We start from the raw sequence: 20,807 nt of genomic DNA, 5'->3' as shown, positions 1-20,807 counted from the left end.
ATAAAAGTAGATTTTTTTATTAGCTGAAGTATCATTTTTTTCTATTGAGAAGGAACACTAGAAGACTTGCTGGTTACTCTTCAAAAGAACTGCACACAACAGCAAAATAAGTGTCTTGAAAACACAGATTTTAAGGTAGAGAAAACAATAAAAAGATTCAAATAAACCAGAGACTAATAAAAATGGACATTTATCATGTAACTATATACTATATTTGAGACTACATTCCACAGTTGGAGAATTAACTGTTGATAAATATAATCAAACAGTATCAAAATAAGAGGACACATGCACACATATACTTACACACACACACACACTCAAACACACTCTCACACTCAAAAACTTGCAATCGGAAAAAACCAATAATCTTCTTTACATTTTAATTTCTTAATTTGAATCTTTTATTTATTATGAGATAAAGAGTCTACAATATTAGAGAATGCATGGAGTTTTAAGGTGAGACAATATATGTTAGAAAATGCATCCAGGGCACATACTTCATTTCTTAAGAAAATAAAACTATGCACAAAAATTACCTCTGGACACTGGTGCTGGCCCTGGAGTACTGGATCCTTATAATTAAATACTAACAGGAACAGAACATGACAGAGGGGCCACAGTGTGACATCTCTTTAGCTGGTGGCCTCAGTGTCACTGCCTTACTTCACTGGGGAACTCAGGAGCTCCCTGGTGAGAGAACACACCCAGGAGAGCCCAGAGTCTGGCGGGCTCCTCACAGTTGTGCTGGTGCACCCAGTGAAGAAGCAGGTCCTCCTTCCTCCCCAGTATCTGGGCGCAGAGCAGGCAGTTAAAGCCTGAATGGGACCAGAGAAGCCTGGTGGGATGCTGTGGGCTGTTCATTCCCCACTGGGCACCTTCACTTTCTGCCCACAGTTCCTCCCTGTTCTGATGAGGGGGTGGCTGTCTTTTCACATTAGGAAACGCTGGGGAGTCCTCCGCAGAGGCACAAGGCTTCACTTCCTTCCTTTTCTCAGTGTGCTGCTTCTGGTGGGGAGCACTGGGCCTGCTGCCTGGTAAGAACACCTCCTGAAGCCGGCCCTGTACTTCTTCCCCATGAACGTGAAGCAAATGGAACTTAATTTCAGCAAAAGACTGAGCAGTGATCTGACAACGGGCACATCTGATTTGCAACTTGACTTCATCTGCCTGGTTGAGAAGGAAATCTTCTTCCAAACTTGACTTGGTTTCCCTGGAAAAGGGGAAAATATCTAGATAAGACTCCCTGGGAAAGTGCAACTGGGTCTCTTGCTTTCCTGCCTCGGCCTCCAGAATATAAAGCACCCTGTTATGGTGAGCTCTGCAAAGCCTCAGCAGAGACCACAGCATGCGGCCACCCCTAGGGCCTGAAATCTTTGAGGCCATCAGGGACCAAGAATCCTGTATCTCCCCCTAGTGAACCACCTCCCTGGTTACCATAGGTGTAGTCAACATTAAGATTATGGTAGTATGATAGGAGCTGCCAGGGTACCCTGTGGCACTGCTGGAGATGACTGTCCCACATCATTCATGCCATCCCCACCACTTAGCAGTTTTGATATCTTATTTAAAGGTGATCTGAGTATATGAAAGCAAGTTGAAGGGAGGTTCTATGGCACATTAGCGGAAAGTATGTTAGTGGGAGATGCAATGAACTCCTGGAGACAGGAAAGGCTAAAGACAAGAAAAAGTTAGGGCAGGCATCTTGTTCTTACCCATTATGATAATGCAAAATATGTAGAACAACTGGGACAATATAAAACAAGGAACAGAGAACTAAGGTATTGGGCAGGGCTTCCTTCTTAGCCTTTAGACACGTCAGCTGTGGGCATGAACCACACTGTGGGCACTTCCCTGGCCACCACTGCTCAAGGGCTTGCCTTGTCAGCATCCAGATTATAGAGCTTGCTATTGTTGTTTTAATAATGTCAAGGAGCAGACAGGGGAAAAATTTAATCTGGCCTGACAGGTAACAAAGGGCACGGCTCCGTGGAGTACCTTGGTGTCTGGTGAAGGCAGTAGCCTCACATGATGTTGTGGGGTAGATAAAGCTGTTTATATAAGAATTCTATGAACAATATTTCTGGGGAAACTACTTTATAAAGACTACTAAAAACTCTATATAGTAATCTCCTATTTTAATTTTCAGATGCAAAAGTAACCTGCCACCAACTTTTCCCAGAATACTCAAGCTTGCATTCATGCCTTGACTTACACAAGGATGAGTAATTAGACACTGTGACTGAGCAGAAACCAACAAGAAATGGGGTCATTCTTCAAAGAACTGAGGGGGTGGGACAGGTGGCTTCTTTTACCTAAGGGTGACATCTTTTGTTGTTGATATTTTGGGATAGGGTCTCACACAGTCCAGGCTGACCCTGAATTCCTGATTTCACTGTCTCTCTCTGCCAAGTGCTAGGATTGTATGTATACCACCACTCCTGACTATGTTTTGAAATCTTAATCTTGTCAAATCACAACAGATTTTCTTGCCAGGCGGAACTTCCTTGAGTACTCACCTCTCCAGTGGGCCATCAGGTGCTTGCACACAGGCATCTCTGTCCTTGCTCCTTGATGTGTCTCCTGCCTGCAGCTCACTGGAGGAGGGCTCTGTGCTGATCACAACCCTGTGCACCTCCTTCAGATGGCCAAAATAGACTCGGACATGACCAAACACTTTTGCACAAAACTCACAGCACACTAGTTTCTTAGGGCGATTTTCCCCATGGTGAAGTTTCATATGTGTGCTCAGGCTGCCAGGACGGACGTAGGCTTTACGACAGATCCCACAACTGTAAGGCCGTCTGTTGGTGTGCGTATTCATGTGGTCTAGAAGGTGGTGTTTGAACTGGAAGTGGTGGTTACAGACAGGACACATGTGCCAGGGCTTCTTAATGCCAGAGAATCTGTTTCTGAGCACAGAACTGGGCTTAGTGGCAGGGCTGTCACTTTGCTTGGAGCCAAGACATCTTGGAGGCAGTGCATTGTTCAGCAAAATACCCTGACTGAGGCTGCTGGGAGTTGGGGACTGCAGGGCAGCTGCAGAAGATGCCAAGGGTGCCCAAGCAGACATGACAATCACAGGCTTAGGCATGATACTACGATATTTTCTTGAAGCAGCCTTGGGCTTCTGGTCTCTGGGTTCTTGGGGACTGCTTCTCCCCCTTTCTACACCATCTCCACACAGACCAATAATGTATTTCCTCCTTTTGCCCTGCAATGCTAAAATCTCATCTGGCACTTTCCATTTTCTTCCTCTTTTCTTTGGTGCCCCACTACTTGGTTTTACTTTGTGGCTGAGATCTAATTTGCTGACAGGACAGAAGGCACTTTCATAACCACTCTGGTTTGGCCCATGCAGAGCAGTTATCTTGCTGGGTAATGTGGTGGCTGCATCAAATCTTTCTGTGATGGACAGTCTTTCATCACAGTGTGCCCTGCATCCAGATGAAGATAATTTGGCATAATCAGCATCTGATTCCACTTTGTCCACCTCTGTGGCTTTCATTCTTGAGAAAGGTAGGATGGGCAGTTTACCCTTCGGTACTAAAGAGACCAACTGAATCACACTGCTGAAGACAGTGTGTGCAGGAGCCACCTGCTCTTTATGCTCTTCACCAGCAACAGCAGGACTAGTGGGCACCTCCTTCTTGGCACAGTCTGCCTTCTGCATGATTGCTGAGAGATTCTTTGGGAAAGAGGAATCCTTGGTAGAGCACGCTGGGATGGCAGGAAGCTTCAGGTCTCTACAACTGTTGGTCACTAGAGAATTCAAATCTCCTGGGCCAATACTACCAGTCAGTGTAGCTGTCTTGATGGTGGGGTAAGGGTTTAAAGTGGGCATTGGCTTCAACGGGCTGGTCTTGTGAGGCAGTTCAGGACGGGCTTGTGGGGAAGGGGACATTTGGCATGTCTGCGGTGGTCCAGGAGGTTCATTCCAGCTACTCTTGGGAGAGTTCAGGTCCTCTTTCTTTCTTAACCCTTTGTTACTTAGTGGTTGGTATCGAGGAATAGGCAGTTTAAGGTTTTCATGCAGGGGCAATCTGGGTTTCTGAATTGGCTGAGCTGAGGCAACATTCGGCAAAGCAAAAAGAGAAAACGTCCCCTCCTGGCCGGCCACCTGCATCAGAGCATAGTTCTGGGTGGGTATGCCCAGGGGCTTGGAGGTTAGAGCCAGACTCCCTTGGTCAGAAAGTGAGGAAGGACAGGGTATCACTCTGGATGTTAAGAATTTAGGCACAATTTTTGGTGCGATGGTCCTAAACTGACTCTTATTCTGTAAACTTTTCCCACTCTGTGCTGTTCCAGAAGGAATGTTTGATTCATCTGCAATGAAAACACACAGATTACTACGGTGTAACTGTTCTAGACTGAAACTTCATATCTACTCTGGGCTAGAGGCCTGGCTCAGCAGTCAAGAGGATATGGTGTTTTTGCAAAGGACCCAATTCATTTCCCTGCACCCATGCTGGGTGGCTCACACTGCAGCTGCAGGGGACCCACTGTCCTCTTCTTACCTGTGCAGCACCTGCACTCTTCATTTGTTCAGAGCAGATTCCCTGGCCTGTTCCCATCTTCTTAAGCAACTGCCTATGTCCTTCAAGACAAGGTTTGAAGGTCACCTGCCCTGCTTTCTCTTCCACTGTTGCAACATAATTCTCCTATTAGAATGGCAACCATGAAAAAGAACTTCCAGAGAGCCGAGACTCTGCTCTTCTGGTCCCTGTGCTCTGTAAGTTCTTCATCCAGTCTCTATCTTATCCAATTCTGACTCATCTTCACAAGTCAGAGAAATCCCACTTTCCTTCTCTGGAACATTCTACTGTGATTTCTGTTTCCTATATATGGCTTGTTCTCCCAGATGCCTAAGCTTTATGAAGGTGAAACACACTAAGTTCATCTCTTATCACCCACTGCATCTCTGGTCTCAAACAAATGCTGTTTTGCATCAACTGGCATCACTCTGGTTTAGGCTGTACCATTTGGTGTTAGCAGTGCAGTTTGCTTTGCAAAGTGATGAATTCCAGACTGAAAGTGGCTTTGATGCTGTTCCCTGTGTGGCTTGTGAAATTTCTTCTCACACCTTTGAAACTGTTTATGTATGCTTTTGCAATTAAATCACCAGCATTAAAAAAACCTGATATGACACTTTAAAAAATGTTAATCATAACCAAGAGACACAGGATGATAAAGGTACAGAGCTGAAGAGAAAACACATGACTCACACAGAAAGCACCTTCTAGGATACTAATAGGGACACTTTTAACTGATGGAATAACATTCTATTCACCCCCAGATTTATTGGCTTGACCACAGAGCAATTACTGCAACCATAAGAGAATAATTAAGGAAACATTTTGGCTCCCCATTCTAAGGACTGAATCATCCATTTTATTCCCAAGGCCTCAAGGTCACAAGGCCTGGCTGTGGAGAAGTTTCTTATTTTTAAGTGCCTCATATGAATCAAACTTGATGCAGGCTCACATGTACTTGCCGCATACCCTAGTCTAGGAACTGGGCATTGCAAGCCCATAATCCCCCTTCTGAAAGATGTGGAGTCACATGAGGGTTGGAGTTTACACTTTCATATTTTTAGAAAAGTAGTAAGATAGAACACAAACACCAAATGGTACACAAGACACAGCAGAATCTGCAGGCCATCCATAATTAAACCTACTGCCACGGCTGCAGCAAAATTAACACTCGCAACACAAAAGGCAAATGGAAGTTCTGAATGGTTTTCAGTTCAAGGGTTTGCCTCTGAATGACTCAGGTACTCAGTTTTGAAGCTTTGTATAAAGGATTTTAGAAACATTTGTTTATGGGATACCAGGGACAGGAATGTAGGGAGCTAAAAAAAATCCATTGAAATACAGAGTAAAAGCTTTAAAATCAGCCCTTATTGATTGCCCACAGTTAGTGAACCAACAGTTGGACCAGAAAGTTGCCTGTTAACACTATGGTAATAAGCAAGACAATAGGAATAACTTGAAAAATAAGACAACTTACTTTAGAAAGTTCTTTAATATTTGGCTAAGAAAATGGTTGTCAGGTGTGGTCACACACACCTTTAATCCTAGCACTTGGCAAGCAGAAGCAGGCAAATCTCTGAGTTCGAGGCCAGCCTGGTCTACAGAGCGAGGTTTCTACATAGTGAAACCCTGTCTCGGGGGCGGGGGGAGTATGCTAAGAAACACTTGCATTAGAGTAAGGAGGACACTGCACACAGTAGCTCAGTAGCTGCATTGAGTAGGAAAAGCATTTCCCACAACGGCTGCATTACAGAGAGGACAGGGCTGTGGAAGAAGATGATGGAAAACATGTCTCATCCTTCAAACCAGGAGGAGAGGTGGGGATAATTGACTAGACACCAGAGGAAATGATAATGAGAACAGGACATGCTCCTGGAGTTAAACCAAAAGTAGTCAGAGCAGCAAAACAGAAACTGCAAGAGACATACACACTGAGGAATGGGTATGAAAGGAAGAGAGGGACAAAGAGAGATGCAGACACACAAGAGCGGACTCTCAAAGGCAGGCCACAAAGATGTCAACCCTAAGAAAAGCAATCAACAGTGAGAGCCAAGGTTTTCTGAAGGCGTCTAGAGACTGATGCTGGGAAGTTTTATGACTAGATATTAGAAAGCAAGCTTCTGAAAGGTTGGGTTTTCAGAAATGAAACGTGATACCTTATGCCACCATACCAGGTGGGAATAAACAATGACACACTTAACTTGCTCCACTGCTTCCCATGTCTCTCCCCAACATGGTGGAGACAAAATTATATGGGAAAAGGAGTGATTTTAGAGAAAAGGGAGGCTGTATTGACTTTACAGTTGTCTAGGAGACAGGTCTCTGAGTTTGTCTCAAAAGCTTTCTGAAGAGGTTCCAAAAGGGGGCAGAGCCACACCGAGTGGGCTGGGGTGCTGGCTTAAATGCAAAGGATGAATGAGTAAGCAGGCTGGGCATCAGCATCCATCTTGCTCTGCTTCCTGACTGTGGATGCAATATGACCTCAGCCATTGTTGACAGAGGTTTCTATCCTACCCGGTCCTGTAGTCGTTCAGTTCCAAAGAAACACACAGAGGTCTATATTAATCATAAACTGGTTGGGCTATTAGTTCAGGCTTCTTATTAACTCTTACATCCTACATTAACCCAAAATTCTGTGTTAGTCATGTAGCTTTGTACCTTTATCAATGAGGCATTTTCATATTGCTTCCTCTGCATCTGAGTAATGACTACAGACTGAGTCTTTCCTCTCCCAGAATTCTCCTGTTCTGGTTGCTCTGCTTATACTTCCTGCTTGGTCACCCCACCTATACTTCCTGGCCAATCAGCACTTTATTAAAGCAATACAACTGACAAACCTTTACAGGGTACAATATTGTCCCACAGCAAGTCACCTCATACACCCACCACTATTCTTTCCCTGACATGTTATCCCCTCAAGTCCCAAGGCAACATAAACCCTCCTCCCTCTTCACCCTGCCTTCAAGTTGCTTCAAGGCCAACTGTGGATGAGAACAAAGGCCATTCCTGGAGGTCCCCAGCTCTGCTCCAGCAAGGGAGTCTCTGACCATCAGAGTGACAGACCTAGGGGATAGGCAAGTGGTAGTCGTGGAGCCCAATGCTGGGGATGGAAAGTGTATCAGCTGACTTATGGTCATTAATCACAGCTATCATATCTGTGGGGTGAAGAACAAGCCTTACCAGTAATACTGAAGTTAGATATGCTGGCATGCATCTATCAGGAAGTGCATCAAAAAATGAAGCTTCCTGTAAGTGTACTATGGTGTTTCATTGCCCAGAATTACTAAAGATAGGAACTGAAACCAGTGCATCATGCAAAAGTGAGGCAAGAGCACAGAGCCCCAAAATTGAAAGGAAGAAGAAACACCAAACCCCAATCAGGAAGCTAATGATAATCCAAACACAGTATTTTGTAGCCATAAAGGAAGTGACAAACTGATATAGAATACTCTGAAGAGTATTTATGGAACAATATTCTGCCACTTAGACTATGAAGTCTGGGATTGCACATATGCCAATCTATCCCCAATACACAGTGGGGATAGCTATGGGAACAAGAAGTTGAGAATCTTTGGGAATCTTGCTTTGGGAAGATGCTCAAAAGTAATCTGCTCAGTGAACGAGACACTTTTTACGTATATTTACCTTTAAAGTAGGTAAGTGTATGCAAGGCATGGTGAGTGTGTGGTGGTCTGAGGACAACTTGCAAGAGTGGGTCTTTCATGACATGGGGCCTAGAGACTGAATTCAGATCGTCAGGCTTGGTGGTAGGTGCTTTTACCCACTAAACCATCTCACTGGCTCTACTTTGGTATATGAATAGGATTCTGGAAGTGAGATCTTTTGGGTATGAGTGTGTGCTTTTGCATAAATGACTGCATCTAGACACATAGAATGTCTCATGCCCTTTATTTTCTTTGAGTCTGACAAGAACTGATGACCAGAGAGATAATTTAGTCACCTAATGGGCAGCACATCAATTTATATGAAGAAGTATGAGAGCTCATTCCTTCCCCCACCCAGGACAAGCAGGGACCTGAGATTTGTTCCTCCAAATGTGTGCAGTAGAAGGCAGTTTTGTTGGAATACTTCTGAGCAGCAGGAGTCCTCAGAGGAGATGGTGCCAGCACAGGTTCTCAAGCTCTACAGCGCCGGCAAAGCACAACCATGGCTAGACAGCAGCTGACCACTGCACTGTGCTCACAGACCTTCCACAGAGAGCACAGTTTAAAGCCCCCCATCCCCGCCACTACGCGAAATCTCAGACCTTAAAAACTATGCACTGAATAACAAGGGGGAGAAGACTCCACTGGCAATGATAATTTCTGGGAATCACGCAAAATTAGCCATATAAGAATTAAAGAGACTCACAGGAACCTCAGGTACTAAAATGGCCTTTTATTAACTAAAAGCATAAAAGGCTCACTCAGTAAAATTAATTTTACTCAGTTATTCAACTAGAGCACTTAATATTCGAATTTTAAGTGTGGGCTGTTTTCAGTGTTTTAAGTATATTAGAGAGGTTACTTTGAAAAGTGACCTCTACAGCTGGTGAGAACTGATCGACTGAGGACTAAAGGGGAACAGCAAATGCTGAGCACTTTATGGCCTGACAGCTACAGCAGGTGTTTTAATTGAGCCCTCATTTAACTCCTTTACAGATTAGGAAAAGTGAGGCCACGGAGAAAGCAAGCCAATGGACTGTGTGACATGGCCTGACCTCCTCCTTTTGAAGGAACAACTTGCCTTGTCTTCATTCTCCTGCACCCCAATAAATCCTAAACTACATTAACATTCCAAATTTTTAAGAAGAAAAAGAGAAGATAAATTGAAGCTGAAATGGCTTGTCAAGTCTGTATTCCAGGAAATGAAACTTCTAGGAGGTTATTGACTAGAGCTAATTTTTGTAAAATTAAGCTGTGTGAAAGAAAAGAAAGCTAACTTGTAGAGCTGAGTTTGTAACTTGCTGCCATAGAATTACGACAAATCCAGAAGGCTGGAGACATTTGTGTGGAGAACGAGCAACGTGTCCTTCTTTTCCTCCTTCATCAGCAAGATGCTGGATGTGCTGGGCACTGTTCACATGTTAGTGGTAGGGAGTAATCAACAGGGGCTCAAGAACACTAGGTGTCAAAGTCTACCATCACTATCAAATCCATCTCAAAATACTGCTGTACTCTCAAGAGACAAGCCCATGCGGTGATGTGCTACATTTCTGGTTTCCAGAGCAGAAACGGGGGTCCTGTTTGGTGGAAATAAGCAAGCCCCCCTGCTCCCCCTCACTATGCTCTTGGCTTGGAGAAAGTTCCATTACTCTACATGAATATTTGGAGGGTGCAGGCAGATAGACAAATGTCCCTGTGCTCTGGACTCAGGTCCCTTGGACCCAGGCTTAGAATGAATGTGCTGCTAAATCAACTGGAAGTAACACAATTTTAGAAACTGTTCAGGTTTTAATTTTATTAGACTGCAAAAAAAAAAACAGTTTCAATTTTATTTGTTGGAATCTAGATTCTTCGTCCTCTTTCATTTGGCTTTGAAATTGTAAACTTCAGTGAGGTTCAACCTGTTTTTCAAGATGGTCTCTGTTTAAAACAGGTATGTTAAGACTGGGAAGAAATCTAAGATAAAAGCAATTATCTAAACACAAATGATCATAACTTCATTTTGTTGAAAAAATATAATAAACACATGAGCAGTGTGTTCAACAGCGTAAGCTTTGTTTGAAGGACTCAGGATGTCAAATACATTTTGAGCCCCTATACTTTCACATTATGCCTGCTGGAGTCATCATTACTTGGACCCACATTCAGGAAATTGGAGGTAACACATTGAAGCCCACTACCAGATGGAAATCTGAATCTGGTATGCCCACTCTCCCCTGCACGCCTGCCCTGTATTGCCCAGCTGAGCTGAACTTTCAGGTAATTCCCTCCTTTCCAATAACAACGCCCACAACCAGGAGGCTTTTCCACTTGGCATGGGCTAACATGTTGACTCATTGCCTCCCTTAGCAGGAAAGAGAATTCTCATTTTTTTGAGTAGCTGTGTTTCTTTATCAATACTGCTTCTTAAATATTATCCCAATACTAAGTAGTATTTTACTTGCTAGGTACTATGTAAAACACATGTATTATCTTATTCGAGCCCCAAAGTATGGTGAGTGAGAAATAACTGTTATGAGCATTTTATAGATGAAGATTTCCAAGCTAGTAAATACTACCGTTGGCCTCTGGATGCTTTCCCACTTCTCCAGGGACAGCTATGACCACCTTCACAACCTTGGCTAGAATGACAGAGGGGCTCAGGTTCTGTTAGATTTGGTGTCACCTACCTTTGTAATGCTCTTGAGTTTTGGCAAGTCACTCTGTGCATGACTATTGTAACCTATAAAATGGGCATAGCAATATATAGCTACAAAGGTGGTGTCATGGTTAAATAAGAGAAATATCTCCTGGAGTGTCCAGGGTGGTTCCCAACACTCACTTGTTCAGCAGATACTCTTTCTCCTACCCACAAGTAACCATGAAATTTCTGATATTTATTCTCAGTTGGAAAAAAAAGACACAGAACTTAAATTCTATGCTATGGAATTTCTATGAATTTTAAAACCAGCATTTATTTTATTTATTTTATGAGAAGCAACTGAAGAAAGGGATGAAAAATGACACTTGTTAAGACTCCAAAAAAACTGCCTCTCCTTGCATCTGTGGCAGCTGATCCATCCTGTCAGATTTTATTCCCACTGGTCCTCCTTCTCAGTTTGTCAGTTGACTAAGTGTTAATTGGTTTAACAATTCAGTGTGAAGAGGAGTTAGCATGAGCATTTTAAGGAGCTGTGCTGTGGGGATAGGGCTCCTTGCTTTTGTTTCTACTCAGTAGGTAAGAGAGCTGCTAGCTTACCAAGTGCTCAAGGGCTTAGTTAAGGCTGATTCCAGGCCACCACATAGCAAGGCCACTAGTGCGGTTTCGAATGTTCACTGGCCACTGCATTTCCTAATTCCACATTACTCTGTGAACTGGGGTCACTGAAGAACTCTAGGTGTGCAGGAAGGCGACTAGGTTTTCACGGGGAGTGTGGTAAACTCGAGCAACACCTAGGCTGTAACATATGTCCTAATCTGAGGAACTTCCTTTTTCAGGGAGTGGGGGAGTTCCTCAGAGACAAGAAAACAAAATGTATGTAAGACAGAGAACGGAGGTCTGTCTTTGGTTCTTTCATTTATTTCTAGCATGAATCTGGGCAGGACAACAATCCTCAATGTATTTTGACCCAAGTTTCTTCCCTGTAGCAAGTTGTGATTAGAGAATCAGTGTTTATCTACTTAGACCTGCAGACTGGAGGGTCCCAACATCATCTGATGTTAATATAGACCTCACAGGCAAAGGATATGTTGGGCCAAACTATCTGAAGCCATCTCCACCTGAAGTTGAGCAGTAACAGCATGCTGACCAAGCAGGCCTGTCCATACTACCGTCTCATAGGAGACAGAGAATGCAGCTCTAGATTTTGGTTATCTTAAACATTAAACCTTAATCCTTGAGTAAATGCCCCTTTGTTACTTTGTGTGATAGATGGAACACTCGCCGCAGGAGCTGGTTTTAAGAATGTGAGGCTGAGATAGTCACTTTCCCCTCTATCTGATGGACATATGTTGAAAGAGCATAGATTTGGGTATGAGTCGAGCTTTATTTATAAAAGTACACTGAAAATATTGGTTGATAAAGGTAATTTTTCATGCAGCAATTGGAAATTTGGAAGGTGGAATTTCTGAACTTAGATGGCTTCTTACTTATGACGAGCATGGGTCATGGTAAATGCGTTGGTAAGTAAAAAACAAAACAAAAACAAACAAACAAACAACAACAAAATCAAAGCATAGCATCCACTATCCCTAACCTAGCAACCATGACAGCTTGGACACAGCAAACTAGAGAGTACTGGCTACCGGCCCCTGCCCTCCCGGCTGACTGGGAGTGTGGCTTGTTTCAACAGAAAGCACCATGAGTTTCAAATACTATTTGGTACACTGGTAGCCTGGGAGAAACTGAAATTCAAAACTTATGGACTGCACTGCTGTCCATTAGAGAGGACGCAAAAACAAGCTACCTAGGACTCAAAAGCTCTCTCTCTCTCTCTCTCTCTCTCTCTCTCTCTCTCTCTCTCTCTCTCTCTCTCTCTCCTCTCTCTCTCTCTCTCTCTCTCTCTCTCTCTCTCTCTCTCTCTCTCTCTCTCTCTCTCTCTCTCTCTCTCTCTCTCTCTCTCTCTCTCTTTCTCCACCCCCATCTTGTTTTTTGAGACATTTTGAGACAGGGTTTCTTTGTGAATCCTTGGCTGTCCTGGAACTAGCTTTGTAAAGCAGGCTAGCCTCAAACTCACAGAGATCCATCTGCCTCTGTCTCCTAAACGCTAGGATTAAAGGCTTGCACCATCATCTCCCAGCATAACCCAAAAACTTTTTAATAGGAACCACTGTCAAGTGGGGAGCCATATTTAAAGAGTGTATAATGGTTTTATTTGCCAGTTTTTAAAAATAACCAAGTTTATGAAAACATAAAAAAGTTTTCACATGAGATGGATATTGAATATGATTCTTAAAATATTACATAAATATATGGAAGTGCTGCACACTTGGGGAACTGAAGTCTTCCAAGTGATCACTCCATGCTGCATAAAAAGATTCACACAAGTACAAGCTAACCAAACTACTGTTACTATCTATAACCGAGTACAAGAAGTCCACAGACATGTTTTCACTGTTCACCTTACAACTAAACTCTTAACATGGAACCACTTGATAAATTTTTGTGTGGTATAAAAAATCCTTAGTTACCTGTAAAGGCCATTAAAGTAGTTTACCCCTATTTAGCACACTATAAAGCTTAACTACTTCAGTATGAACAAAATCACAACAGATTAGATGCAGGATCAGATATGAGACTCAAAGCTGCCTCCAAGTCCAGCAGATGGCTCAGTCAGTAAATTGTTTACCATGCAAGCATGAAGAACTGGAAGCCTAGCATCTACACATGTAACCGTCTAGGGTGTCCCAGAACTGAATAGAAGAGATGGGGAGCAGTGAGAGGGGACCCCCGAGCTCACTAGCCAGCCAACTTAACAAAATCAAATGAGCTAGAAGTTCAGTGAGAGACCATGTCTCAAAAACTGTGGTGGAAAGCAATAGAGGAACAAGCTCAATATTCATCTCTGGGTGCATGTGTGCGTGAAACACATACACACGCGAGTTTTCAGTGAACATAGATTTCAGAAATACTGCAAAAGATATATATATATATATATATATATATATATATATATATTCTTATATTCTTGCAAAATGTTTTATTTGGAAAATAAAGTCCATTTTATTAGACTGACTCATTTATGTCAAGATGTAATGAACTATTTTGAATTTATAAGTACATAGTTTAGGCTTCTAATCATTAATATGAGAAGTACAAGAAGACACACCTACATAAATGCTCTGTAAAGTCTTCAATAACTTTTAAGAGCACAAGGGGTCCTGAAGCTTGAGAAATGCTTAAGTAGGTGACACAGACTCTTTCGAGTTTCGAGGAGCACATGTATAGAAGATGGGTGATGAAGTCTGGAAGTGTTTTGCCTTTTCAGTTAAGTTTTCATCCCCATCACCTTTATTTCCTTAAGAATATGACAGAAAAATAGAAAAAGTTCTGACATTAACCAAAATTCATCTAGATGAAATTATCAGTAACTGGCTTAAATATTAATTATTAAATTAAATATTAAATTAAAATATCAGTAACTGGAAATGTTAGAACAGAATAAACAAAATGCTCAACAAAAAAGTATTAACACGCAATTCTTCAGAAACTTATGTTACCTAATTTGAATGGATATTCAAGGAATAGCTCATAAATTGTTTCAATTTCATGATATTTATGTTTTTCCCAAGTTTTAAAAAAACACCACAAGATTTTGTTGATAGTCTATACCCATTCAACAAATAGAACAGTCTCTAAAGAATTTAAAAAATAAATGTATTCAAAATTGTTTTAAATTAGTTAATTAAAACCCAAACAATCATAAAAGTCTTTCCGTTTTTGTAGCACCCAGCATCAAGCTCAGGACCTTCAGAACACAGGCAAACTGAGTTCCACGACTGAGCTAGACCTCAACCTGAGCAGTACTTTCTATCATATGCTGGAACTTCTGTAAGTATCTTTAGAATTTTGATGTCAATTAATTTGAAGATCTGGCAGGGCCAGATCTGTGAGTCTCTAGTCCTATCAGTATTATACTTTAAAAGTAAGAAAGCCTAGCTTATGTTTTTTGGCTTGCATGACAACCTAAATACCCGTCAAACTACTTGGCTTTTATTCCTGCTCAACTCATCACACCAACCACCTGCATAAATAAAGATGCAGGCATCTGCTGTATGGCAAATGGTCTCAAGGGCAGATGCTTCCATCCTTGTGTTCATGTCACCCGGGTTGGATACATTATTTGAACAGATGTACACAATCTCAAAGTGTTGTGTCCCACAGTGAAATGTTTCCAACTGCTTTCTATCAGAATACACAACTGCTATTTGCACCTGCATTTATGATAACGATAGAAAGCAGCAGGGGTTCTGACAAAGTGAGATGTGACATTATGAAATATATTTACATGGTTAATTGGAATTCCTGGAGACTATGCCGCCAAGCGGCCATACTGACATTAACATATGCCCAAGTAAACTGTCTGCTTACCGTCCTGATTTTTAATATAGGTACTTCAATAAAATCAATCATAATCTGAATTTACTCACGAGAATATTTTAAAATCTAGTATTTTATCCCAAAATAAAATAAGCTTTCAGCTATGGTCTATGCCATTGTTTTAGGCCACCCAGGTCATTTCCACTTGGCGGCTGTACAAGGATATGAAACTAGGTGTGTATGTTTCCCATTTGTCCTTCTGTCAACAGAATAATATATTGATAATGTACAGCAGTGTTTTGCAGAAGTTATTGCATGGAAAAGTCTTGATTTTCAACATTAAACAGTTAACCAAAACCAGCTTGAGAATGCAGTTTGTATTTAATCGGTAGTATAAAGTGGCACAAAGGTCTAAGAGCAACACTTAGACCATTTGTTAGGATCAAAATGTTTCTATAAGAATTTCACATCTTTACAAACAAAATATTGGTAGTGCATAAGGATGATCCCCTCCCCTACTACCCAAGGAGGTCAGGTCACAAAGCCGTGTTAACTGCAACTAGGGGATGCAAGGGCTGGAGGGCCAGAGCACTTGCAATAGTTTTCTTTAAAGCTTTCATTAAGCTACAGTACTGTGGTTACTGTTACAGATGCAAGATCTACTTTACTAACTTGCGATTTAAATGTCCCAACCTTCAGTCATTATACCTGAGTTGTTATCCAAAATAACTTGTTTGTACACAGCGAGTGTGTGTGTGTGTGTGTGTGTGTGTGTGTGTGTGTGTGTGTAGGCAAAGGTACCATCCACCTTTTTTTGATATAATTTTTTTTCTCATCCATCTTTTGTGAAACAGGGTCTCTCATTGGTAGGGAGCTGGATAAGTAGGATACACTGGCTGCTGCTGAGTGTGAACCCCAGGGATCTCCCATCTCTACCTCCTCAATGCTGGGATTACAACTGCATACTACCATACCTGGTCTCCCTTTTATACATGGGTTCTTAGAATTCAACTCAGGGACTTCACCCACTGAGCCCTCTGTAAATTATCTTAAGATTTCTATTGTGTTCTAAAAGAATTCACAAGAAACATTTATAAAGAGCTAATTTTTGTTGAAGATTCTGTATTCACTAATTTGTCCACGTGGTAACATTTATTTGTAACCCCAAATCCAATGTGCATGGCATTTTCTTGCTCATTCACAAACATGTGCAGAGCATGGAAAAATCTGAGCTACATGATGTTCACTGCTCACAGCTGAGGTCAGGCAAGGTGACACTCTGCCTTCATGTTTTAGCTTTCATGCTATAAATAAGAGTTCTTTTCATGGTCTAAATAGCACCATGGTTTTTGTATTTTGTATTTTTTTCTTGGTGAGTCACTATTTAGAATGGCTCTCCAGCACAGTGCTGAAGCATTGCCCGTGTTCTTCAACACCAGAAAGCTGTAGCGTGCCTTATGAAGAAAGTACAAATGACAGAGAAACCTTTGCGCCAGCACACATCATTCTGCTGGGTTTGGTGTTATGAATCAACAGCACTAAACTAAACACCTTTACAGTGAAACATGAAATACAAGGTTATTTATTGGGTGCTGTGACCGAGGCCCACAGAAAGCTAACTCGGTGCATCTACAAAGGCTGGTGGTTCAGTGCTGCCTAGGGCATGTTTTAGAGCCTTCAGAGAGTACTCACTGCAAACTCCAGGCAGCTGCCTGTATCCCAAGCCATGTGTAAGCTGCCCCTGCTGAGGACTGCTGTTAGCCAAGGTCACAGAGCACAGAAGAGTGGACTCCAGGGAATGCTTTGCTTTTGTTCACTGGACAGAGAAGAGAGGGAGAGAGGAGGCAGGAGGGAAAAAAAATCCTAGAGAGGAGACTAAGAAAACTTTTTGGTAGCATGTTAAAAATGTATAGTAGATAATGATGCAATCAATGACGCTTAGGTAAAACCCTCACAAAGGTGAACTCATGCTCAATAGCAGCTGGGGCTCCTAACCAACAGACCCAAGAGCTTTGGCTTTTCTCTTTACTCCTTGCGCACTACCTCTCTGAAGGCAGTAAATATTTGTTAAAAGCATATTTATTTCCACTGACCTTAGAACTCTAACCAGTTTGGTGTTTCATTAAAAAGCAAAGGTTGAAACATTTTCACAAAGTCTGCTATGATTTACAAACATGCTTGGGGACCTGAGCATCTATAACATAATTCAGTATATATATAAACACATCTATTTCGTGCCAGTGGACTTTTACCTCTGCCAAGAACAGAGAATTCATGAGGAATGGTATAAACAGTCTAAGATGAGTAACATCTTTTATCTCAAATTTTAAAAAAGAGGCAAATACAAAATTCAAGATGTCATTGTTTTTTACCGCTGAGTAGTACTCTAATGCGTATATATTACACACTTTCTTTATCCATTCTTCCACTGAGGGGCATCTACGTTGTTTCCAGATTCTGACTATTACAAATAATGCTGCTATGAACATAGCTGAACAAATGCTTTTGTAGTATGATAGGGCATCTCCTGGGTATATTCTCAGGAGTGGTATTGCTTGATCCTGGGGTAGGTTGATCCTGAATTTCCTGATAAATTGCCACACTGATTTCCAAAGCGGTTGCACAAGTTTACATTCCCATCAGCAATGGATGAGTGTTCCCCTTACTCCACATCCTCTCCAGCAAAGACTATCCTTGGTGTTTTTGATTTTAGCCATTCTGACAGGTGTAAGATGGTATCTCAAAGTTGTTTTGATTTGCATTTCCCTGATCACTAAGGAGGTTGAGCATGACCTTAAGTGTCTTTTGGTCATTTGAACTTCTTCAGTTGAGAATTCTCTGTTCAGATCAGTACCCCATTTTTAAATTGGGTTAATTAGCATTTTAAAGTCTAGTTTCTTGAGTTCTTTACATATTTTGGAGATCAGACCTTTGTCTGTTGCAGGGTTGGTGAAGATCTTCTCCCAATCAGTAGGTTGCCTTTTTGTCTTAATGACAGTGTCCTTTGCTTTACAAAAGCTTCTCAGTTTTAGGAGGTCCCATTTATTCAATGCTGCTCTTATTGTCTGTGCTACTGGGGTTATATGTAGGAAGTGGTCTCCTGTGCCCATATGTTGTAGACTATTTCCCACTTTCTCTTCTATCAGGTTCAGTGTGTTCAGATTGATATTGAGATCTTTAATCCATTTGGACTTGCATGCAAATGGATGGAACTAGAAAACACTATCCTGAGTGAGGTAACCCAGACCCAAAAAGATGAATATGGTATGTACTCACTCATTAGTGGATTCTAGCCATAAATAAAGGACATTGAGCCTATAATTCATGATCCTAGAGAAGCTAAATAGGAAGGTGAACCCAAAGAAAAACATGATGGAGGATGGTCATCTGTCTATGTGTTACTTTCATTGGTTAATAAAGAAACTGCCTTGGCCCTTTGATAGGACAGAGAATTAGATAGGCGGAGTAGACAGAACAGAATTGTGGGAGAAAGAAAGCAGAGTCAGGCAGACGCTTCAGGCAGATGCCATAGTTCTCCTCTCTGAGATGGACGCAGGCTAAGATCCTTCCTGGTAAGACACCACCTTGTGGTGCTACATAGATTACTAAATATGGGTTAAAGCAAGATTTGAGAATTAGCCAATAAGAGGCTGAAAATAATGGGCCAGGCAGTGTTTAAATGAATACAATTTGTGTGTTGTTATTTCGGGTGTAAAGGTAGGTGTGCAGGATCCGGGCACAGTGCAGCCTGCAACTCCTACAAAAACATGTAGTTATCCTCCTGGATATTGGAAGTAGACAAGATTGCCAGGCAAAAATTGAGAGCTTGGGGGTGGGGGTGGAATGGGGGTAAGGGGAGATGGGGAGAGAGAAGTGAGAATGGGAGGATGGGGAGATCTTGGGGGAATAGGACGATTGGGATGGAGGAAGAGTGGATAATGGGAGCAGGGAAGTATATATCTTAATTAAGGGAGCCATTTGAGGGTTGGCAAGAGACTGGATGCTAGAGGGGTTGCCAGGTGTCCAAGGAGATGTCCCCAGCTTGTTCATTGAGCAGCTGAGGAGAAGGCACCCGAACTGGCCCTATACTATAGCCACACTGATAAATATTTCGCATATCACCATAGAACCTTCATCTGGCGATGGATGGAGATAGAGACAGAGACCCACATTGGAGCATTGGACTGAGCTCTCAAGGTCTAAATGAGGAGCAGAAGGAGAGAGAACATGAGCAAGGAAGTCAGGCCGTGAGGGGTACGCCCACCCACAGTGAAGGTGGGGCTGATCTAATGGGAACTCACCAAGGCCAGCTGGACTGGGACTGAAAAAGCATGTGATCAAGCCGGACTCTCTGAACGTGACTGACAAGGAGGGCTGACTGAGAAGCCAAGGACAATGGCACTGGGGTTATGATTCTACTGCATGTACTGGCTTTGTGGGAACCTAGTCTGTTTGGATGCTCACTTTCCTAGACCTGGATGGAGGGGGAGGACCTTGGACTTCCCACAGGGCAGAGAACCCTGACTGCTCTTTGGACTGGAGAGGTAGAGGGAGGGGGTATGGGGGGACAGGGAGGGAAATTGGGAGGAGGGGAGGAGGTGAAAATTTGTAATAATAATAATAAAGAGGCAAATATTGACCAATTACACCAAGCATTTCTTATTTGAGGTCTAAAATGCTATATTCACAGATATCAAATTGTCTGTAAGATATATATAATCATTTATATACATAAGATATGAGGACATTTCTTCTGATACTACTACCACAACATTTTATTTTACTTATTTATTAGAATACCATAACTTAGGTCATTATTTACCTTGTAGTCCAGACTGCCCTGGAGTCCACATCTAGCTGAATTTAAACTCATGATAATCTTCCTGTTTTCACCTTCCCAAGATTATGGGTGTGAGTTCTATTATTTTTAAAAATATTTATATTGATGATGATGATTATGGCGGCGGCAGCAGTGTAGTGTGTGTGTGTGTGTGTGTGTATAGGTCAGAGGTTGATGTTGGGTATCTTCACTAATCAAGTTCTACTTTACTTTCTCTTAAATTTTATTTATTTTTATGTATATGGGTATTTTCTCTGGATATATATGCATATGTACCACATGTATGAATGGTACCCTTGGGAGATTGGAAGACAGTATCGGTTCTATTAGAATTTAGAGTTATATATGGTAGTGAGCCACCATGTGGTTGCTTTGTGACACATTACAAAGCTTTGTAACATATTCAAATGCTCTGAAAGGGTAGCAAGTGCTCATAACCACTGAGCCATCTTTCCACCCCTTAGCCAGCTTCTTTTTGCATGGGTTTTGGAGATTAAAGTCAAAATGCATGTGCAGTAAGTACTATACTTTCCTAGTGCCTTAAAAGTATGTTACTATATCAGAAAATCCAGCCTCTAAAAAAATTCACATATGGATTCATAAGAAAGGCAGTAATGGACCTTGAGAGCTTGTCTGGAGGTTCTAGCAGGGGAGTGCAGCTACTCATATACCCTTGACCTAAGACCAATCTCCTCCTCTATTCGGGGAAGGTCGTCCTCTTCAACAAGTCCAAAGAGATCTTGTCTTTTCCT

At 42.0% G+C, this 20,807-nt stretch overlaps 1 protein-coding gene across 12 annotated transcripts in view; it reads right to left on the bottom strand.

Annotated features, from left to right (window-relative positions):
- Positions 1-374: 374 nt before the first annotated feature.
- Positions 375-20,807, bottom strand: part of Znf438 (zinc finger protein 438) — a 148,830-nt gene continuing 128,397 nt past the window's right edge. For all 12 annotated transcript variants that reach the window (XM_038334795.1, XM_038334787.1, XM_038334796.1 and 9 more), the window contains 2 exons: positions 2,520-4,326; positions 375-1,213 (listed from right to left, as the gene is read on the bottom strand). In XM_038334795.1, the coding sequence (XP_038190723.1) occupies positions 655-1,213; positions 2,520-4,326 (2,366 nt within the window). In that variant the 3' untranslated portion in view covers positions 375-654. The remainder of the gene's footprint in view (positions 1,214-2,519; positions 4,327-20,807) is intronic.

This window comes from Arvicola amphibius, chromosome 6, assembly GCF_903992535.2.
Source record: "Arvicola amphibius chromosome 6, mArvAmp1.2, whole genome shotgun sequence".
NCBI lineage: Eukaryota > Metazoa > Chordata > Mammalia > Rodentia > Cricetidae > Arvicola > Arvicola amphibius.
This window is presented reverse-complemented; position numbering and strand designations above follow the sequence as displayed.